We start from the raw sequence: 23,063 nt of genomic DNA, 5'->3' as shown, positions 1-23,063 counted from the left end.
TTCCAGACTACAATGTACAACTTTACCTCCTCTTTGCCACGCTACTTTTCATAGCCGTTCCTTTTCAAAATTTCAAATCACTGCTACCCTAAGGGATAGTACTGATATGATGTAACATTTCTCACAAGATAACATCATTTGAAGAATTTATGGACCTATTTTACTTTAAAAAGCTTGTGTGTAATGATATTTGAGAATCTTTTACTTTGTAATCTTTTGCCAAAACAGACACACCTAAGTAGTGGCAGCAGATGGAAGAGGTTAAAAGTATCAACTCCCAAATTACCAACTTTGCTAGCCACCTTCCCTTCATAATTTAGACCCTTCTGTTGGAGATTTGAAAATATATCCTAGACAGATGACATGTTAACAGAATCATTTCATGGTTCAGTGTCTTCACAGTATCATTTATCTCTATCTCTAGGCACTGGAGGTCCCTTTTCAGGAGATTTATGAGTTAGATCCAAGAATTCATTTTCATGAAGGAGAATGTGTTCATCATTGCAAAACAGAACTTTAACATTCGTTCTAAGATAATGCTTCCTTCTTATTAGCAGTTTTAAGAATGTCTCATGCATGTAGTATCACAAGTGTTTCCAAGACACTGCACATACGCATAATAAAATGTTCATGAATGAAAGATGTTTTTAAAATTTGCATGACTCCATGAACATGTATCCCTACACATTCATACAATAAAATACTCATGAATGAAAAAGGTTTTTAAAATTTGCATTAGTCCATGAACTTGTATCCCCGTCTCTTCCGAATCTTCGTAATACATTCAGAAACAAGGTCGGGAAGGCTAGTGTCTAATGAAACATCTGACTTAAAATTTAACCGGCATTTTCTTCTTCACTTTTGCTATCAAATATTTACTGCAAACACTACATTTTCTGTAGGACAAGAAAAATGGTTAACCACTGGAAGACGCTTAAGCATTTGGCCCACAGCTCAGGCCATATTATCAAAAGTACGAAGTTAATAGTTATGCACCTTAAAAAACACAGTGTTTTCAAAAGTGCTCAGCATCCAGCACCTCCTGCTGCGAAACACTGGTCAAGTTTTCAGGGGGGTGCAGCACAGTAGGACCACATATTCTTCATGCCCGGCTTGAGACACTCAGTGAATTCTGAGGGTTCACTTGCCCCCTGGAAATCAGCTATTTTGTTGAGACAAATTCAATCTCTAGTCACATTTTATGTTGCTCAACCCAATGAAAGGAAACCTTTTAACTGTTCTGTTCAAACAGAGGTTTCTGGTAGCGGCAAGACAGGATTCTAGATGTGTAAGTGTGTCTGACTCAGGACAAGGATCAACAATGTCAGATCACCAGTGCACGTATGTAACCCACTTCACACTGCAGGAGATTCGAAGTTACAGTTTAAAACACACTAAAAATGGAGGACAGGGAGTAACACATCTGTTTGCAGTCTTTCAACTAATATTATTTATCTAACAGAAGCATTTATGTGCCCTTTCACTAGAATTTTCGTACTAAAGTCCTTACGCTGAACAAGATATGGGAAGAGAACCGCAAATAAAAACGGGTAAGTCGTGATCTTCATTTCAAAAGGCACAGCAATCAGACAAGACAGTTGCTGCTCATGTTGAGGAGACGGAGGAGACAAAGAGACAGCGAGACATGATTGAGGCCTTATTATGTACACTGTCCTGTTAAAAACTATCTTCAGACAAAATGCTGATCAGAGACAAAAGATTTTCCAGGAATGCTGAAAGGACATAGATGGAAAAACTAGAAAATAAAAACAGTTACAAAAATACAGAGCTAGGAACTTCAGAGCACTAATGGAGAATGCAAAAATCAAACACCTTAGTGACATCAGTACTTTCCATATTATGAACTTCTGCCTTACAGTCCAATTTTACTTGACAGCTTACAGGGCTATCACTAGGAGTTCTGCCATTTCTACATAAATACGAGCCTGTAAAGAGAGGTATGACTGGCAAAATCCTAATTTCAACAGTTGTCCAATGACATATATACCTAGGATGGGACAGAAAATGTTCATGGCAACTGGAATGTTTTATTGTGAGATATGATGTTTTCTGTTAATGTCTTACAAGGAGGGGAATGTAAAATACTTCAAATAGAAATGATGAAGATAGATCCGGATTTAAATGGGCATAAGGACCCTCCTCTTCCAGCAATGCCATATGACCCAAACATCTTGGGGTCCCATGATGTACCCATAGACATGCTCCTTTGTAGACTTATGAGCCATTCAACGCGGAGCTTAGTCCATCCCTGGTTCAAATTACATAATTAAGACGTAGACCTGTGTTAGTCAGAGGTGGCAAGTTTAACAGAAGTCTTAAGTTTGGGAATAAAGTTTTCACTCCTCCATAAAGTTTCCTGGGGACTGAAATTTTGACTATGCTTGCTGAATATTTAATTTTCTAAAGCAGTGTCACTCTGACCTTCCCTCCCATGGTTAAAACTGCTGCCTACAAAGTATAGAGAAGTGTAATTTCTCATCTACTGGAAGAATATTTAGGCTTTGTAACTAGTACCATCTGAATTTAATATCTTATTTGCTTCTTGTTTAGAGAACACCAACAGTATAAGATGTTTTGCTACTGTCAGCTTTTCCTGTTTTCCTGCTTAAATTAGCACATGAAAACAGTAAAAGCCTAGTCCTTGATTTGGGTTCTACACATGAAGACATCTCCAAAGATCTTGGGGTATGTGATTGCTGTGACTGTTAGTACAGTATCATTCATTCAACAGTTGATTTGGACCCTATAAAGTCAAAGTAAAGACTCAGTGATTTCAATTATATTCATTTAAGACTAAGGCCTAGCTCACTAAACTAGACTCAGTAAATTAAAACTCAATGCCAAGGCTAACGGCACAATTACTGGCTGTCTCTAGAAAAAAAGCCAGTGACTAAGCTGACATAGAAACTTAACTACTTTGTTCCCTACTTGAGAATGGAAGAATTCTATGGAAACACACACAGATTTCTGTACCTAGCTTTGGCCATTTTGCCATTACTAACATTTTTAAGTACATTCATGAGAACAGATTATTCAGTGCTTGATAAAAAAAACTTGAAAATTATTGCAAAGTTTTCTGCTAATGTAAAGAAATTAGAAGCACACAAAACAGACCAGTCTAGCACACAGAAGGCACTATAAATAGAAAGATATGGATCAACTGTAGTCAAGAATGTAAGAGAACAAGGAAATAACTCCTGATAACTCTCTGCCTGAGTGAAGTGCAAGTGTCATTCACTGTGAACAGCAATTTCACCTTTTCTTCTTCAAACTGAAGTAAAATCAGCCCAATCAACAAAAATTATCCTGGGAGAACACATACAGAAATCAGAAATATGCAGTAAATCGATAGCCTATTACATTTATTGCTCATTATACACAGTAGCTTTTACACTTCCAGATAAAATGGAGCTTGACTGTAGGGTACCACAGTCACACCATAACTGTGCAACACACTTTGGTGTCATTTGGTATTAGTGCATTTAGTACATTTAACAATAGCTGAAAACTGATTTGCCAGTTTCTTGCCAAACCGTAAGAAACCACAGATGAAAGAGTAGCTTTTTTCAACAAATTAAATTATGTAAGTCTGTTAGAAATTAGAGTATGGGTACATACACAAGGCTGGAGTTATATAAGGTTACATTTCCTCCTGACCCAGGTCTTGAAACTTCCTCCAGAATCCCAGAATTAGAAGCGTGTACTTTAGTATTCAGCTTCATTGTACTCCACTATTAATGTGGTTTGAACGGCCAATTACAATTGTGAGACAATTTCAGAAACTGCTAACCTCCTGCTAGCGGTCATTTTCCAGGTGAAAGCAAAACACCCGAGTTGTTTCTCACTATACCCCTCAGGAGCAGTAAGCTCCAGACTTCACTTGAGAGCAGCGCTGTCACCATCCGTGAACTGAGGGCAGTCAGCTGAGCGTGCCCTTCCTCCATCTCATCAGAATGTGAGAATTATATGTTGATTTAAATCGAGCAGAGCCTGCTGCAGGGAAAGTTCTGGCAGGCAGCCTCCTGCAGAAAGCAGGAGGCAGCAGGAGCTAGTGGTACCACTCCTCAGCTGAGACAAGACTTGGAGCTGCATGAATACACTGCCTCTCATTTACTCCACCCTAACCCAAGCTGTTTATTTGCAGGTATCAGCAAAGCAATTTTAAGACACAAAGATCCCTATGTACAGGGATGCACAAATGCCTCTGGAGACGTGACAAGCGCTAGTCTTGATTAAGAAACTTGTTGAGTCCAGAGTCTAACCGTAGTCTCACCGAGCCAAAAACTAGGGCTGAGAGCTTTGGCTCAAATGCACAGTGGATGCAGAGAAAGTCTTGGACAAGAAACTACCTACCTCAAAATGATCAACTGGCTGAACATTTGCATTTATAACTTCAGACACAGATATCATGAAAGCAGGAACTGTAAAGATGGCAGATCCCTGAGCTCAGAGTATTTTGGACTGAGCAGTCTCAGAAGGTGAGCTGCAATGCTTTTATACATAGCTGCTTGAGCACTCAACGAGTGCTTGGAAGAACGACTTTCAAACTGAGAAGAGCCTCAATGCTTATGTTGAAAATGCTGTTAAAAATGTGTGAATTGCAGCACAGGCATCAGGAACTGCACTAAAATTACTTGTAAACTGTCAAACTACTATAAGAGGGGAATAGACCTTTTGGTCATATTTACTACCCCTCTGAACTGACCTCAAACAAGTACCAGGAAAGAAGCTCTCTCTCCTGTACCCCAGGCTGTTATGGATTCCAGCGCTCTTCAAAGTCCATTTTATCCAATATGAATGCACAGTTAGCAGCAGCAGAGTTATAGCTCATCAAATGCAAAGCAGAGAGACATCTCTCAACTTAAAAACTGTTCCCATTCTATTTAGTAAATGTACCCTTTATTTAATTAATCAGATAGATACTTCACCTTTGTTTTGCTAAGTCATACAGAGATGCAACACCAAACAGGGAAAGAGAAAAACTCTAGACAGAAATCAAAGCCTCTACATGCCCTATTCTATGTATCTTCCTATTGCTTGCAGTAACTTTTGATATGACTTCTGTCCTTTTAAACTGTTTTGCTCCTTGATAAAATTTATAGATATTGTTTTAGTAATCTGAAGCCTCCCTTGTTGCCTTAATTGCCAGGACCTGTTTTACACTTGTGCAAAGGCAACAAGCTAAACCGCTGCTTCAGTATGAATAATTTTGGGAAGAGTGGTGGCAGTTCATGTCTGAGCTGGGTAGGACACAACTCTATGACACAGAACCCAGCACAACTGCATCTGCATATAAATAGACTTAATCAGAAATGCAAATTGCAATCAGAAGAAATTTTAAAAGCCTATGATAACTGGGCAGATAACAAAAGGTCAAACACTTGTATTGCTGAAGGTTTTAAACTGTTATCAGTCAGGGGTGATTCCTTCTTTATGAGTAAAACGTGGAAAAGACAAGTCTATGCCAGTCTAATCAAATGACAGACACTTTCTGTACTTCTATTATTACAACTGTTTTGTTGTTAAACTCTATTTTACAATGTCAACATCATCATAACTTATTCAGGAAGACTCAACGAAATGAAAACAAAGTGAAACCAAAAACAGACAGCATGAAATAATATAGCTAATTCACATGACTATACATAGAGGGAATTTCTATCCCTTTTTTATTTCCATGTATGACAACTCAAATCTTCACATTTTAACTTCCTTGGGTAAATGAAAAAATAAATTATGACTACAGTTTGCTGGAATTGTCAGACTGCTTCATAGCATTGTCAAAATTGCATGGTTTTCAGCCACAGTAAAACAAGCCCAAGAATCTAGGGGATTAACATTTAAAAATATTACTCAACAGTTACAAATGTGGGCTTCTTCCTTATTTGAGACAAATGTTTCAAGACAAAAGTACCTAAGAAAAGTACTTTTGAAGGGAGGTACCTTCATATTATATGATTTTATAAGATAAGAATAAAATAAATGCGTAAGTCTATCATTTCAAGGCTTTCTAAACGTAAACTACTCTGAAAGTCAGGCTGAAAAAAAAGCCTTTAATATTACAGCTTTTTAATGTCTTTTCCTATGAGAGATTCTTAGGATTTGAAGCTCAAATGTTTACCAAATATTTCTTTCTCCTTTGACTAGATTACCTTTGAACAAACTAGTGAGTGAAGAGAGCCATCTAGTGCCTTACCTTGGAATCTTAAAAAGGGTTTTCACCGGATGCATGTCAAATAAAGGAGGGTCTCCATCCCCCAGTTCAATAGCTGTTATTCCCAAGGACCATACATCACATCGAGCATCATATGAGTAGTCATACTGTTGTTCACAAGCAATGACCTATCAGAAAAAAAGCAGAGAAAACAACACTTCAACATAACGTACAATTCACGCCATCCTAGCGTAACACGAACATACTTTTTGAGGCATGTCTAAAATCCTATGTCACTTTCAAATCCATATCCTTGCCTGTATATCCCAGTTAAGAAAAACCCCACAAAAACGTAACAGTAAATTAGAACTTCTCTTAGATTTGTTTTCTTTAAAAAATAATCTCCCTCTTTTCAAAAATACATGGGATGCTTCAAATATCTATACAAAGAACATCACTCCACTAAATTCCGGGTTTGAAAGCGCTTCTCACAGAAACCTATTACAATAGCAGAGAACCCTACTGATGTTAGTCTTACTAACTTCTATGACTACTCATGAGGACAGACTGATTTGCACAGATGTTTTTTAGATAAGAATATTCCATCAGTCATTTCTGACAATTTTTTTTTTTTTTTGTTTGTTTCTACTAGATGTGTGGGTTGTTTTTTTTTAAAAAAAAAGTCTTAATTAACATACCATTTACCTTGTCTAAGAAAAACTGAAGTTAACAGGAATCTCTCCTTGGACATCAGAAGTGTTTTGCATCACAAACTTGATGCACAATTCCAGCTAACCCGTTGTTTGCGTTCTAATTATAAGCTAAATATTCATACAAGCTGGAAACAATGCTGCATCTAAACGTGAGATTCCAACTAAAGTTTAAATTTAGCCCTTATCTTTGCAAAGGGATAAGAGAAAAATTGCAGCTCCGCTGCCTTTTATTCTTTCACAATGTGGAATCCTGTCTCAAGTTTGTCTTCTCAAATCTCATCAATTAGACCAACTGCTTTGAAAATTTGTAAAATCTGCGCATATTGCTAGTATTGGCTTCCGCGATTTTTCTCATTGTTACTAATTTGTACTTAAGATAAACAGAACTTCTGGCAGCATGTCCTAGGGTATCTGTATCTATGTTCTAGGAGAGATTTTTTTTTTTTAATTCTGTATGACTTCTGAGTTCTTGTGTCAGCGCTTCAATCTGGGACAATGCTTTGCGGAGATGCCAACATGCAAGTCAACGCTCCAGGTAGCTGCTGGCAGAGGGCCACCCACAGCCTGCTATAAGAAAACCTGAAGCTGCTGGTTCCAGCTTAACCTCTTGGTTACTTTCTCCATAAGCGGCACCTACCAGAGGCATTTGTGCCTCTGGTAGAGATTGTAGCCAACAGGCCCATAGGACCTGTCCATCTCTTACTCTGGGACTCATGACCCCATCATGCAGCACACACCATTTATTTTATCAGAAATCAGGGGTGTAGAACATACAAGTTAAAATAATATCACGATGTCTTTTGGAGGTTTTTTTGGCAGTAAAGTTGAACATTAGTGAATTCCTTTGCTATATACTAATAGTTCAGTTATTTTCCTAGAGCAAATCAGTCCAGAAAAATTAAGACCTTTCCTGAATTTTCTAGCAATATTTTGACAAGTGTTGAGATCTCTCTTTTCTTCCTCAATTTTTCCGGGTTAGTATACCAATGAAATTTCTTTTTATACTCTGCTGACAGTGGTATTTTCCCTCTATTGCTGTAATGTCAAAGAATCTTCTGATTGAGTATTAGACCAGTGTTTCTCAACCACTGTCCAAGGAACACTGGTGATCTGTAAGACATGATAAAGTGGTGAGCAAAATGCCTGCAGACCATGTGAGAAAAACACATACACATTCCCCTACACATCAACTATCAAATAAACAGATGGGGGAAAATGAAAGTAAGCCCTGTAAGAGAGGGTTCAGGGATTTTCTTCTTCATCTTGAAGAGGCAGAGTTTTGTTAGCCAATGCAATGCTCTTCAAAGTTGTCATATGAGGATCATTTTCCCATCTCCCCTTCTCTTCAACAGAATGTCTTAAGTGAATGCTGTGAAATATTTCTTAGCTCTTCAAAGAGTTCATTATAGCCTTGATCTCATCCCAAAGATCCCTCTCTCTCTTGAAAAAGATGGGCTTTTACTGTGCAGTAGATGGATTCTATGCAACTCAAGCAGAACGCTTTAAACCACCACCCCTATTTCAGAGGCCTATATGGTAATTTCATTTCCTTATACCATGCCTTAGAGAGAAGGAAAAAAAAAAATCAAATTTGATGTAGAAACTTGTAAGAAAGTCAGTGTGGAGATCCACCAGAGACACTCAAACAACATATTCTAAAGAGTCCATACTTGATGTTGGCCAGAGGTTCCTCCATTGCAGTTTTGCTCAGAGATTGAAAGGCAAGCTTGTATTTCTTGACTATTTTTGTTTCTTTATACAGTTCCCCAAACCATCTGTATACTCAAGGATGCTTCCTCAAAGATACATCAAGCAAGTCAGCTTCCAAGACCATGACTCAGAAGTTGCAAGTAACTTATCCATATGTGACTAATTAAATGCACTGTGTTCTCCTTCCTTTTTTAACACATGAAAAATATTTACCTGCTTGGATAAAAAGCTGCTAGAGCTCATCTCCTGGGAGTGACTACCTCAGAAGTTGCCTGGTTCTCATCATTGTGTGGAGTCTTTTGCAAATACTTGTCTATTTGTTCTCAAACTTTATGACACAGAGGAATATATTTTCATTTTCAAGGGAAGGAAAAGCAGGACCCGCTCAAGGTCACACTGAACTTTCTCAGCAATGTCACAAACATAGCTGGTCTCCCACATTCAAAGACACCACCACTTTTTCCTCTATAAGCACATCACAATTGCTTCTAACTACAGGCTGATGGCAAAACTTGCTATGTATCTCACTCTTAGGAAGTTTAGTAGGTACACGAAAATAATACAAGCATCAGAGGGCTTTGCACTCATAATGGATGGGGAAAAGAAAGTATACTGCAACTGCTGTTTTTTAAAAAAAAAAAAAAAGGAAAACAAAAAAAGGCTTTGAGCTTTTCTCAGCTCCACAATGTACTACCTACCAAACAAAGAGAAAGGAATGTATAATGGATCTTTCTATGCCTTCTGCTCCGCAGCTAACAGCTACACCTCCAGTAAGTAGGTACATGGCATTAAAATGACTCTATGGCAAAATACTGGCACTCTAACCACAGGGAATTAACTACTATCAGATTCCCTCCCGTTCTAATATCAGAGTCTGCAATGATTCTTTTAGAAAAACATTCCCCTTAATCTGCATTCTCTTTGTTTACAAAAAATCAGCCAGTGGACCATGAAAGCCAGTATGTTTTAGACAGTTTGCTTGCCTATACTGAGATCAGTCTCACAGAAAACATACAAAATGAACTGCTCTTCTGACACCAAGTATGCAGCACGTGCATTAATTCAATGATCGTTTTGAAACAAGTTTTCAATTTCTGTGGAATTTATCATTAGAATTTATGCACCACTTAGAAAAACACAAGTGCCACTAATTTTAATTTTTAAGGCAAGAATCAAATTTTATAGCTTTTTCCTTGATGAAAGGTGCACATTGGCAGCTTGCTTTATATTTTGGCTAGCAGACAACACCCTACCTTGAAATCTGAAGAAGAGCGAGCTCTCTCAGTCATAGCTAAGCTAAGTCCTTGGGAATGCCCCAGCCCTGTTTTGCCTTGAAAACTACTGCAACTCCCTGAAGAACAAAAATCTCTAAAAGCCAAATACGAAAAGGAAAAATGCCACTGCCTTATCTTTGATCATGTTTCTGTCTCTATCGGGAACTCAGAGATACTTTTTTTTTGGAAACACCTGCTCTCTTCAGCTGGAGTTTTGGAGCTGAGGGTGCCTCTCAGCGCTGCTGATGCCTGCTCTGCCCAGCGGGGCGTGAAAACAGAGAGCCCAGAAAAAATGATCTGAAACTGAAGAAAATGCTACCTCATTTCTCTACCTTGTGCAAAGACATCATCACGTCTGTACCTATTTTATATCCAGCAAAATCCTCCCCTGCTTGTACAAGCAAAAAAGAATAGGTAGTACGCTCTGCTGTAAAAAACTATGTTTATGCCAGTGCTTCAGGGGGTGATGTAGTTCATCTTGAGATTTACCAGTAAATGCCATGGGAACAAGCACCAAGTCTTTCACTTCAGCATGGACTGGTTACGTGCACACAGGGGCCCAGGTTGCTAAGGAGACAGGCTGTCACCTTTTGTATTAGTTGTAATTTCATCGTGACTTCCTTCCCAGCCATACTACCGTAGGATGGAAAGCACCGAAACACCACACAGAGAAACAGACAACGTGATGGTAGTTGTCAGCACTAATTGCGCTGCGGGTCACACTAGGGCAGGGTGAGGTAGCGGGGAACTCACTGGTCTGGCAAAGATGGCACATAAACATATCAGTCACACTAACTGGAGGGAATTTAGAGAAGCCGGTGATTAGGCATTCTGTGTGATTTAACACTTCTACAGAAACAGAAAACTTCACAGAGATACACAAAATGATTCGCATCCTGACAAGAAGACTTTATATTCAAGGATACAATTCTACTTGTTCTGAAATCAATGCAAAGATTTCTTTGAACTTTAGCAAGCCCATAAGTAGATCACAGGTGGATTTAAAAGAGGGAAAACAGATAACACAGAAAAGTAGCTGTTACTCACACAGTGGTCATACTGACTTGTGGGCAGAAGCTATACATATGTTTAGCTGAAGCAAAATACATCAAATGCTTTTAAGTTTACCCAGAATTATTAGAAGTGAACTTACTTTCCTTTTGCCTCAGTATATACAGTGCACGTACAAAGTATAGCTGCAAGCAAACACAACACCGATAACAGCAGTACAGATGTGCTACCTGGTGACGACTGCTACCCAATTAGCACTGGTGACCCTCCCGCAGAAAGGAGTCTGGAGTTAAAAAGGTTGATGCTCCTGAAGGAAGGCGGTGCTGTACTCAGCTGACGTAGCTAACTAAGCAGCTTATGAGGTGTGTGAGCACAATGCTGAAAAGCACTGCGTATGTAAAATGAACGTGGCACAAAACTGTTACCCTTGCTGCAAGGAGAACAAAAATGCCAGCTGTGCAAGTCCAATGAAATAAACCAACTGACCTTCTGTGCTCCACCTGACTCTATGTAACCCAACTTAAATTATCTACATAGAAAATATAATATTACATCATCTTCCAAGTTCTATGCACTGAAAAAAAAAAAAAAAAGTCTTTCATGATAGCATTTAGCAGCACTGGGGATACTGAATTATCCAGACCAAAGCGATATCTATCTACCTCTATCCCTCCCTTCCCTCAAACACATTCACATAATTAAAACAAGAGCAAATTTGTGATTGAAATCAGTTCCGTATTCCCCCATTTTCTTATTCGGATTCCGGTTCCTTATTTCTTATCATCAGACAAATTTTTTCCACGGTGTAGCAGAAGATGCCAGAATTTTAGCATGTTGGAAAATGTTAGAAATTTTACCAAACTAAAAATAAATACATATTTTAAATCATTTTTATGAGTAACTATCACAATTAATGTTGATTCATTGAAAATTAATTATATGTCAATTAGTCAATTGTGTTTTAACAGCTGCAAGTAATCAATTTTTAACTCACCCAAGTGAAATATTCCTGAGACCACTAGACTGGTCTGTCAGCTGGCTACATTTGTAAGGAAACATAATACCCTTTATTAGGCCAAATGATACAGTGAGGAAAACCAGATAAGCTTTTGAGCACACAAATCTATTTTGCTTTATACCACAAGACCATCACAGCTTCAACACTCCTAATACCAATGTCATTGACACGTTTTGTTTCTACCCACAGATTTACTCCTAAGCAGTAAGGATACACACTACACACCTCTCACAGATTTGTAAATGTGTACCACAACAAAACTGAAAACTCAGAGGCAACTCCAGCCTCAAAAGTAAACACATTTCATTCTTTTATTTCTTTATTCAGCTCCTAAAGATCTGTTCCCAAAAAGATAACTGCGTTTAAATCACGCCAGTCAACTCTCAGAAGAAGGTGGCATCTCAGAGTCACAGGCATTTTAGTTATATGTGGCCATTTAGACACCTAATTCTATCCCCCGTTCTGGCAGTGACCTGCTGTAAATCCTTAAGCATGTCATTTCACTTCTGTGTCCCTCAGTTTTTCCTCACAGTCTTGCCCTATCTGTTTAGAGGGATGGTTCCCACCCTTCCCCCCCACCACCTCCCCACACTTACACTGCAGTAATTCCTCTCCGGCATGCCCACATCTATTTACCACCTGTATCACAGGACCTCACTCAAAGCCAGTGCTGCATTTCAAGAGAACAGCTAATATTCCCTAAAAATAATTTTTAATGCACCGCAGTGTCCCAGTACTTTAACCTCCTGAAAACAGGGATGTCATTTCAAAACATGCAGGTTTTACACCCTAGGCTCAATATACTATCATAAATATATAGTAATGTTAAACAACAAGCAACTGTTCAAATTACAATGTAACAAAAATCTCTGTTAAGAAAGATTTAATGCTACCATTCTTTATCTTTACCATTTATTTACCACCTTTATTAATTTTACCCAATAAATGTGTGGGATTTTCAAGTATTTCACTATTAATTAATCACGACGCCAGATAAACACAAATTCTGTAAAAGCAGCAGAAGTCTTCTCTATTCTCTTCTGTGAAGTTTCTTCCTAAGGAAAATCAGTTATTTTTTTGTAAACTATGTTTTCAACATAATCTCATTTACTGTAATTCACAAGGTTACAAAAAAATGAAACTGTAGCAAGAGCTAATTCAGCAATCGATCTTATCGTTAGCTGTATGAGAATAGCTATTAGAGCTTCATGGAAGATATTTTAAGGAAATATTTTCAAAATTTTCCTTATTAAGAAGGTACACAGTTCCTTATGTTTCTTTATGACAAAATACACTCTACAATTGTTTTTAAGTGGCTTTCAGGCAGAAAATTACATGTATATACATCTAAATCGTATATCCTAAATCTATATCCTATTTATAATAAACGTTGGATTCCTACTGGCGGTTCATTATAGATCAGCATTTACAAAATTCCATGCTTCACTGGCATTTAAAAGTGTAGTGAAAATGTGCATATCAGAAGAGCTAATTTTAGCTAATTAGGAATTAAAGTGAAGAGATGTGGAGCTATTAACAGGATGCTGACCTTGAGTCCCATGATGTAAGCAAAGGGCTGGCAAATAAGCTGGGTTCAAGTGTGACAAAATGAGAATATATTCAACAGTTTCAGGGGAATGTATCACTGTACTTGTTTAGAGTTAATTTAAAACAAGCCCAGGTTAGTGATGGGGTTATCTTTCCTACACTGTTTTTTCAACTCAGTGTTTAACTGCACACAAAATGTATTTACTATTAAATAGTAACTTTTTTGTAAATTTTTCATGTCTCCTACAATAGAGAGGTAAATAAGAGAAATCAGCCCTAATCTACCACACGGAAGACATTCTTTTGACCAAATTCTAAGGCCTGAATACAGCCCTTACTGTAACGAATATTGACTTCAGTGGAAAAGCTGCTGTGAGTCTTTGCAAAATTAGATTCTTCCCTTTATATATGTTTCAACTACATTGACGCAAATTACTTTTTGGGGCACTTTTTTTTACCAGATTGGTTGATTTTTCTTTAGCTTATGCAGAGACACAGCTCCATACTGAAACAATGCAAATATTATTCATTGTGTCAGGATTAGACTTATTGCACACACATGTGATCGGATTTAAAGTTTATAAAAATACAAAGAAACACTGGAAAAAGAAAGACAATTTAAACTAGTTGTTTATTGTTCTAACACTTCAGAAATTTATTCTGATGGTCAGATGTACTGAATTTTATCCCAGGAAGTATGCCTTGATTCAGCAGGGGGAAGGAAAACAATCTGTTGTCTCTGGGTCAGTCTTACTGATCATCACTTCATCTTGACAGGATGGTAAAAAATATCCAATATACAGAGTTCACACAGCTTTAAATAATACTGTGACTTCTGAAATCCCTCTGAAATCAATAGCAAAACGGAGCCAAGATTTTACCTCTGGTCAACTCATTATTACAGAACACATATGAAACCTTTAACAATGTCTCAGGCTTTCCGACTGTCATGTGTCATATGTCAACACAATTCTTCAAAGGCTCAACTATGTTCTAATTATGTTCCTTTTAAAACATAAGTATGCATGCAAGATTGTCAATTATTAGCAGTTGTCAGTAAAATATAACAGCATACTCCCTATGGTTTTAAATTACCTTCAGCATCTCTCCCGTTCCTTCTGACTTCAAGTATCTTTTTCTTTTTCTATTTCTGTTCTTAAAACTAGATTTGGGCCAAAGAAAACATGTACAGATTCTAACTGAGCTTGTTTCAAGAATCAAGTTTCCAGCTAGATCATGATAATATCATTATATTGGGGAAAAAGGATAACACTAATTCTAGTTCGACTAGATATTGTTCAGTTCTGCACTGTACGTTGAAAACTAGACATGTTAAGAGTATAGAACAAGAGATGTAAAGTTTAAAGTCTGATCCCTCCTGCTAACACACAACACAATGTACTTCAGCATAACAGAAGCAGATTTTAGGTAACTTAAGTGTTTGGCAACAGGCAGCTTTAAACATCCACCATAAACTACCCTGACTTATTTATCTTTTTTTGGCATGCTTGTATTCGGTGTTCTAGTTTCTGCACGTTTTTATTTGTAAGTGTGAGATAATACTAATTAGGTTAAACAGCAATGATTGATTTTCACTGAGTCTGCTTTAAAGCTGCTCAAAACCTGACTCATCCTTGCCAAGTTCCTCTGTTGCTTCCCCACACAGCCTAGATTTTCCCTGTATTTTCATTTTTCAGCAAAATTTTTGTTAATCACGTGCTCTACTCAAAACAAATGCTCAAGAGCAAATCTTTTTAATTTTTCCTGCTGCTGCTAAACAAGCCTCGTGTCATGGGGAAAAAAAGCCCTCTAAGATGTCCGAATCACTCAAAACTGTTAAGCTGCTGCTTTTCATGACGACCAGTAAGAACACGGAGATGAACACAACATCATACCCCACCCTCAGTCACTGCTATATTCCTATGAGTTTTTGCTATTGCAAGTACCATGCCATACAATCCCTTTGATACATTTTGCAAACTTCATCTTAAAATACGATGGTTTTCCTCATTATACAGACTGTTCCTCATCCAGGCTGATGTAGTGATTCTAGGTTCCAGCGTATTTGTCTCCTGCTTATATCCAGTTATTCCTGTCTGTCAGCTTGAATAATCTTGCATCATTATCCTCCAGGTTTTATTTTCCCAGGGTTTACCCTGGAAAATATTCCCTTTCAGCTTCATTTCACAAGATTCATTTCTCCGAAACACTCTTGTAGTCTCTTCCTCCAAGGCAAGCTTTTTCATCTCCCCTCCCCACTCCCCCTTCAGATTAAATCCATCTTTCTGACCCTTAGATAAGATGAGGTCCCATGATTGCCTTTTGCATTGACTGAGGCTCCTATGTTTCACATACAGATAGTAAAAGTCCAATTAAAAAAAATAAAATAAAATAAAAATTCCTAGTCTTCCTGGTTTCTATTTCTCTGATTAGTAACATTTCCTTCTTGTCCAGTTATTTTATGGCATTTTTGGGTTTGACATAGATTCTATCCTATGTCAAAACCTTTAGGCAATAAGATTTTTGCAACTGTTAAGTGCTTTTTGAGTTTTTACTGATCTCGCCACAGTCTCACCTATAAAACACTGTTCCTAATAAGCTGTTACCTAAGCAGGGATTTTCAGCTTACTGCAGTCCTAATCTTTCGTCTTTCACATAAAAATTTGGCTGCACGTTTTAAAAATACCAGAAAGATCTCCCCAGAAGTAAGGTAAATTGCAGCTCGTGCATCAGTTGAAATATGTCACTCACATGAACATAAAGAAAGCAACTGTAGTGCCTTGAGCACGAGTGTTATGCAACTTGTCATTTAACAGCCATTTCGACATCATCATAACGGATATCTGAGCATCTCACAGCTGTTTTGCAGACTGGTACATCTATGAAGCCTGATCACCGTGGCTCACACAGGCATGCAGAAGTGATAGGAGTTATTATGCTTATGGTAATGGCTTAGTTATTTTGACAAATCTTTCCAAAACAGGAAGCATTCAAAGCTACTTCTCGTCCTGTTTTGATGTGTTATGTACATAACATACCTTGATTACAAGCATGTTGTATTTTCAGGTCAAAATCTCTGCTTATTTCTTTGGCTTTCTACCTTGAGAATGAATATTTTCAAACAGGATGGGAAAATAAATTCGGTATGATTACTGCCTTTGATGGCAATTATTCAAGCAAAACAGTACTGTAAAAATAACTTCTAATAACCCGAGTTCAATAAAATATTTCATAATATGTCCATTATTGTCTAGAAGAGTATTTTATAAAGGTTTCAGAATGTCTTCAACCAAGGTGATTCCATAAATAATGCTTGCACAGTGGTTTCTAAGGTATCTTGTGTCTCCTTTGTGACGTAAACTGGTTGTTATGGAGATGGTAAAATATCAACCATTCTTTGTGAGACTGTGCAAGATCAATTTTGGATCCGTTACAGCGGCTTCTTTTCTCTGCTCAGCTATAATCAGCCTTCCTTAGCAACAGAAACAGATGTATAAAAAGTATAAAATGTTTTAAAACAAATGTTTGCATGATACTTTGAACTGTTTGACATACAGAAATAGACCTGTGTGCATCTGTAACAGATGGCAATTCTATTCCAAATTCCCCAAAATTCAGGTAAGTCTAATGGCCTTCAACAGAAACGAGGCTACTACTGTTAATAAGGTTTAACAACTTACAAATAAACAGACCGCTCCTGTTTCATTCCCTAATTTTTAATTTCGTAATCTATGCCTTACAACAGTATTTTTTGTTTCTTAAAGTGGGGAGGGTAAAGACTAACATCTTTCACACCAAATTTAGGAAAAGTACATAGGGGACTTTTGTTCAATAGTGTGTTAAAGCTTTCTAGAGCTTCAGGAAGCAGAAGGAAAAGGGTTATGTTTGGGGATTAGTATGGAAAAACATGGTCTAAGATACTTGGCTAGGCCGCCTGTAGATTATTTTTTTCCATTTTTAATATATGCTAATCCATGTGTCTAAGTGTGTAGGTCCCCAGTTAATGGTTAAGTGTAAAGAACACACAGCTGAGTCAGGGTTTTGCAGAGCCCTGTAGCAAGACAGGGATGTGGGAATTCCTCCTTCTTTTCCCAACTTGTATTAGAGGCACAGACAAGCACACCAAAACACACAGCATTTGATTGGAAAGTCAAGGAGAGCCTCAGTTACTTGCAGATTATCTGTACTTTTATGGAAACATTACAGAGAAGAAACTAACGAAGATTACTAGAAATCTATTTTGTATATTTTAATAGTCCATTCATTTTACTGGACAGGGGCCTAGACATAGATAGAGTAAAGCAGAAACAGAGACACAGGGGATGGAAGAAAAGCTACCCTCTTCTCCTACTATGTGGAAGTGGCAACAAAGTGCACATTGCAATGAATGGAGACAACCTAGACAGGAATGCGTGCCTACCTCAGGTGCCATCCAAAAGGGTGTTCCCACTGAGGTGTTTCTACGCAGCCGTGTGCTGGTGAGCTGGGCTGAAACACCTGCAATAAAACAGATCCAAAAACCTCAGCTTCAAATTCATTCTGTAATTTCAGTCATTTTTTTTCAAGTATCTGGAAAACAAACCCCAAGCCTAGGAGTACAGCTGCAGAACACCTGGCCGAAGTAGGTGCAGCATTTGTACTGAATTCTTTGATTTATTTCAGCTTGCTGTTTTCTTTCAGAATTGACAAGAAATTGTTTGTGAATGACTCAGTTTGAAGCACTTTCATTCAAACTCAAAAATTCAATTGCCGCTTAAATATCACAGATTTCTTTCTGCCGTTTTCATGAGTATAAACAGGAACTATCCACATTACAAGCTGACTTTAAAATGTCTCTTTCCAAAATTTACTCCCTCCACACCTCTGGCAGGAAACTTGTTCACTAGAGTATTTGCAGAGGCTCCTGTTAAACAAAACATTTAGGCACTTGCTTAAATCTTTCCCTATTGAGAAAAGCACAGAAGCTCAAGTTCACAGTGCAGCTTGTGCGTAGGGAGTTAAGCACATGCTTAAAACAAAGCCTGTGCTTCAGTGCTTTGCTGACTGAGGATGGGCTACTGAGTCACAGCTGAAAAAAGGAAGAACGAACCAGAGCGAAATCAAAAAAACATTAACAAATCAGAATGAACTTTTACAGCAAATCTTCTGTGCTCTGGCCAACATAAAATTGAACTGTAGAGTTCACTGACACAAACCCAATATTGACTTAAAAAATATTTCACCTTAACATGGTTTAGAAACAAACAAGAAACACAGTGGTCTGCTCCTATGGCATTACCCAGAAACAAAAACAGGCAGAAACACACATAGTACACATTGCCTGAGGCTAATAAATAAGAAATTGGGACTCATAATTCTGAAGTTAAATAATTCGATGCTGCCTCCAAGATTCAATTCTGTATTTATTTTTCATTTTTCAGTGTGATTGCAAGCCTTCAGTGATTTCCTGAGTACTGCTGTGAAACAGTTAATGGCTAGGACCTACAGTAAACCTCTGTGCGTTTAACTCTGATCTCTCTTGAGCTAGCTTAATTTGTAGCTGCTATCTACCGACACTCCAAAACAGTGCAGAATACCGAATGGCTGAGACAGCAGGAGAGAGTGAGCAACTGAGCAGGAGCATAAATGAATGATAAGTTGCAGGCATTTTGGGTCGACTTACACTGTGACCAACATTTATTCAAATATGTCATGCTGTCGAGAGCAGCTGAGGGAAGAAACGCGCGCTACGTTGAAAAAGCAAGTTGTAAAGTCATGCAATGAAGGCAAAAAGAAAAGGCCTCAGTCTCAATTAAGGATATCTGTGTAATCCTCTCTGTGACCTAATATCCATACGTACAGCCTTGAATATGAAGTAACGTTTCCCCCCCCCCCCCCCCCCCTTCAAGATTCTGTTTCACTCTGTGGATAGAATGGATAGCATCTACTGAATAGGTAGTAATTTAATTTATTATTTTTATCCCCACCAATTTGAGTTCTAGTTTCTTATTTAGTATATCCAATCCTATATGAAATTTAAGATTATTATTTTTTTCCTTTTGACATGTTTCCTTCCCTCCTCAGCAAACAATACATCTCCTTAACATTCCTGCAAAATGGGAGAGGATTATTAGTTCCAGGGATTAGTTTAAAAATATCCAAAGCATCCATTGTTTTGGGATAGTTAATCTGAGATCTTTCAGTTTTCAGGCACTCCACATGACTCAAATCGAGCTGTAACAGATCTCAGCTGCAGTTCAAGAACCCTTAGCTCTTCTGCAAAGGAGGACAGGATGTTTCAAACTGGCTGTCAGGAAAACGAGGAACAGAGTGGCTGCTTCTAAAAAGTATGATGCAAGCGACCTGCCAACATCACAGAGAAACACTGGTAGAAGCAAGAATAGTCTCCAATTTGATGCCATTCAACTGTCTGAACTAAGAGTCCCTTCTCTTCCTGAACTCCTTGCATTTTTCACTATGTATCTTCCACTTTCTGCAGCAAATGAGACAAACTGTTCTACAAACACTACCACCTGTGACTCAGTCCTAATTCGCTCCCAGAGTCCCTTCTGTGAGTACGGCAGTGGGCTAGAGGGGAAAACCAGCAACTTAATGAAACCTTGGTGCCTGATGCTTCGTTAGTCAGGAAGCACACAGATATGTGGGTATTTCTTGGCGTTTCCTAGTAATTGTTAGGAAACCCTCGAGATTTAACTCATGTCTTTTTCTGAGGTAGTTATATTTGTTGTTATTTTTAGTGTTACTATTGTAAGAAAAAGTAGAAAAAAAAACCCCCTAAAACCTAAATGTGGAATCAGAGAGACACACAGGACACCAGAAAGGTTGGGATTCTCAGTTTCCTTGAATGTGCCACTTGGAGTTGCAGCACATTGATCTGCCTTTGGAAGCCAGGGCTCCAAGCTTAGCTTCCGCTGCAGTTAAGGCTTTCGATACGTCTGATAAAAATGTTTTGCTTTGGGGAGAAAAGCCAACTTTTCCCAGAATGGAATAGTTACAAACAAATATCATACTGCCAAAATTCCCCCAAATGAGAAGGGATCTTCCTCCCTTGTACCAGGTCAGGGACTGACTCCAAGTTTTTCTTCAGGCCATATGTTCCTCCCAGCACTATTTCAATTGTTACCTTTACCATTCAACATAATGAATTTCTGTCCCTAGAAGATACTAAAGAGTCCCCTGCTTCCCAACTTACTTTAGCGTCTTCAATAGATTTTTATGTCAAATTTGTAATACCATGACATCAGTATTAAATTTTATTTCCAATGTGTAAATTTAATATTTTGGGATTTTTTTTAAAAAAATATCACTATTTGCAGGATTTTTTGGCACTCCGTTTTATACTACTCTCATTTTGTGAATGTTTGTCTTTGCCTTCATGCACTGCTAAACAAACATCCGTTATTCACACAATACTATCCTCAATGATGATTACCTTATGCATTGTATGATCTCATTAATAAACCATATTACTAATAATGTGTTTCTGATACTTTAATAAATTTGTCTATTCAATTGCATACATATCTGAGGGACTACAGCATTTCCTTAATTTTCTAACTGCAGGTTTAAAGCGAAAAAAAATGCTGAACTGTGTTAAATTCTATTGCCAAGTCCCTTTCTATCTAACTGTCTCTCTCTCTCTCCTGCTTCTTATGATGTTTTCAGACTGGCAATGCTCAAATCTAACAGCAATAATCACAAATTAAATGGATGTTGGGTTTTGGACCCAAGGGACCATTTTACCTTCTGCTCAGAGGGAAAAAAAATATGCTTAAGGCTAGCAAAAGCCATTTCAGAGAGAAGAATGTTTCCTTTTCATATGCAAAAGACAGAACATCTAAATTTAAATTAGGAGGACAACTGCCCTGAAACTGACATTCCTTGTGAAACGCAAAAGAGCTTTGTAAATAAAATGGTACCTTCAGAACTATTTTTAATTATTACATTATGTTTAAGCTTTTAAGTTAAAAGTCTATTACTAATTTTTGGTTAGAATTTTTATTCTTGCTGTATCAGGCTCCTTCTCCATTTTTCCTTCTGGAAATAATTCCGAATAGCCTTCTGAAACCTTCCCAGGGGAAAGTAAACAGATGCCTTTGGCTAAACTGCACGTATCAGGAAAACAAATGGGAAGTGGTCATTACCAAAGTCAACGAGCTTGACTCCACCTTCTGTTGTCAGGAGAATGTTGTTCCCTTTCACATCACGATGAATGATCCGGTTATTGTGTAAATGCTGAAGGCCCTATATACCAGCAGTAACAAAAATAAGTTTACTCCCTTATTTAAAAACAATTACCCTACTATTAGGGAATGTAATGAAGACAATCTGCACATACTCTACAGAAACATCTGTCCACCGGATTACATGCTTGATACAACGCCTGCTGCTGTAACTGCCCGCGTAATATTGTCAACATTACCACACTTTATAACTGGAAAATGTATGTATGAGACGAGTAAATTGCACCCTCTGCTGTCATTACAAGCCCAATGAACATCCTTACCAAGAGAGCACCATACAAGATGTATGAGATTATAGCTTCATCCAGCCGTTGGCCACACTTCAGCAGGCCTTTGACAAGCTCTGTGACAGAACCTCCATTGCACAGCTGTGAAGGGGGTAGTTGCAAGGGGGGGAAAAAGCAAGACAAGTCCTCCGTTACTCAATGTATTTGTTTAGGCTGTGAATACCTACCATGCAAAACTGCACTACAACACAAGTCTGGGAACAAGTAGATTTTTACCTTGCAATTATTGATGTTGTCTCCCCACCTTAGAACATATTTTATCAGCAATGTTAATAATAAATCACAGCAGCCTGGGTGGGGGGAGGGAAGTGAAAACCAAAGTATAAAGTGTAATTTATAAAATGTAACTAAAAATCAAAATATTATGAACATGACTGTATTTTGTTGTTAAAAGAGGATTTATAAGTCCAATTTACATTATTTGAGTATTTTCACAATAATATGTGCATTGTCTTTTTGAAAAACTGCTTTTGTGCAAAGAAAAGGCCAGGCAGAAAAGACTGATGCTTTTGATAACTGGGAAGCAACAAATTACAGTCATTTTAAACTTTCACTCCATCAATGCTCCTGCTGGCAGGCAATATAAAGTAGACAGAAGCCATATCTCTATACTTGGATTTGATGGCATGTGCTGCCAACAACTGAGATGAAACATTCTGATCGAGAAAAGCAGCTTCTTGCAAGCATTTCCCATTAATGGGTTGCTGTAGATCAAAAGAGGAGGAGAAAAAGTACAATTAGAGTCTTTGTAAATATGTTTTCACCCACACCATTGGTTTACCGTCCATGCCCTTCTAAGCATGCCCCTGTCCAAGCCTTTCCCCACTTTCCTTTCTCCTTTTTCTCAGTCCTTTTCTTACTTTAATTGTTTGACCAAAAAAAATGATGGGAGAATTCATTGCCTTTCTTTCATTGAGTTTTCTCCTCTAGACCTGTTTTTGCAGCCAGCACCCTTATCAACATTTCTGCCATACATACATCACGTGCATTTCAACACAAGTTCATTTGACATTATCAGTATTAAGTTTAAAATACTACAGCATAGATCAGGAGAATGGTATGAAAACAGAATTTCTACAGACTC

At 37.9% G+C, this 23,063-nt stretch overlaps 1 protein-coding gene across 11 annotated transcripts in view; it reads right to left on the bottom strand.

The window, feature by feature from the left end:
* Positions 1 to 23,063, bottom strand: part of MYO3B (myosin IIIB) — a 209,054-nt gene that overhangs the window by 153,861 nt on the left and 32,130 nt on the right. For 10 of the 11 annotated variants that reach the window (XR_010072054.1, XM_063341942.1, XM_063341945.1 and 7 more), the window contains 4 exons: positions 21,956 to 22,060; positions 21,594 to 21,693; positions 17,870 to 17,946; positions 6,218 to 6,363 (listed from right to left, as the gene is read on the bottom strand). Coding sequence is in view for 10 of the 11 variants with exons in the window: in XM_063341942.1 (XP_063198012.1) it covers positions 6,218 to 6,363; positions 17,870 to 17,946; positions 21,594 to 21,693; positions 21,956 to 22,060 (428 nt within the window). In the remaining variant the exon portion in view is untranslated. Of the gene's footprint in view, positions 1 to 6,213; positions 6,364 to 17,869; positions 17,947 to 21,593; positions 21,694 to 21,955; positions 22,061 to 23,063 lie in introns of those variants that run through there. The other variant, XM_063341953.1, reaches the window with a different exon arrangement.

Source organism: Chroicocephalus ridibundus, chromosome 7 (assembly GCF_963924245.1).
Source record: "Chroicocephalus ridibundus chromosome 7, bChrRid1.1, whole genome shotgun sequence".
NCBI classification, from domain to species: domain Eukaryota; kingdom Metazoa; phylum Chordata; class Aves; order Charadriiformes; family Laridae; genus Chroicocephalus; species Chroicocephalus ridibundus.
This window is presented reverse-complemented; position numbering and strand designations above follow the sequence as displayed.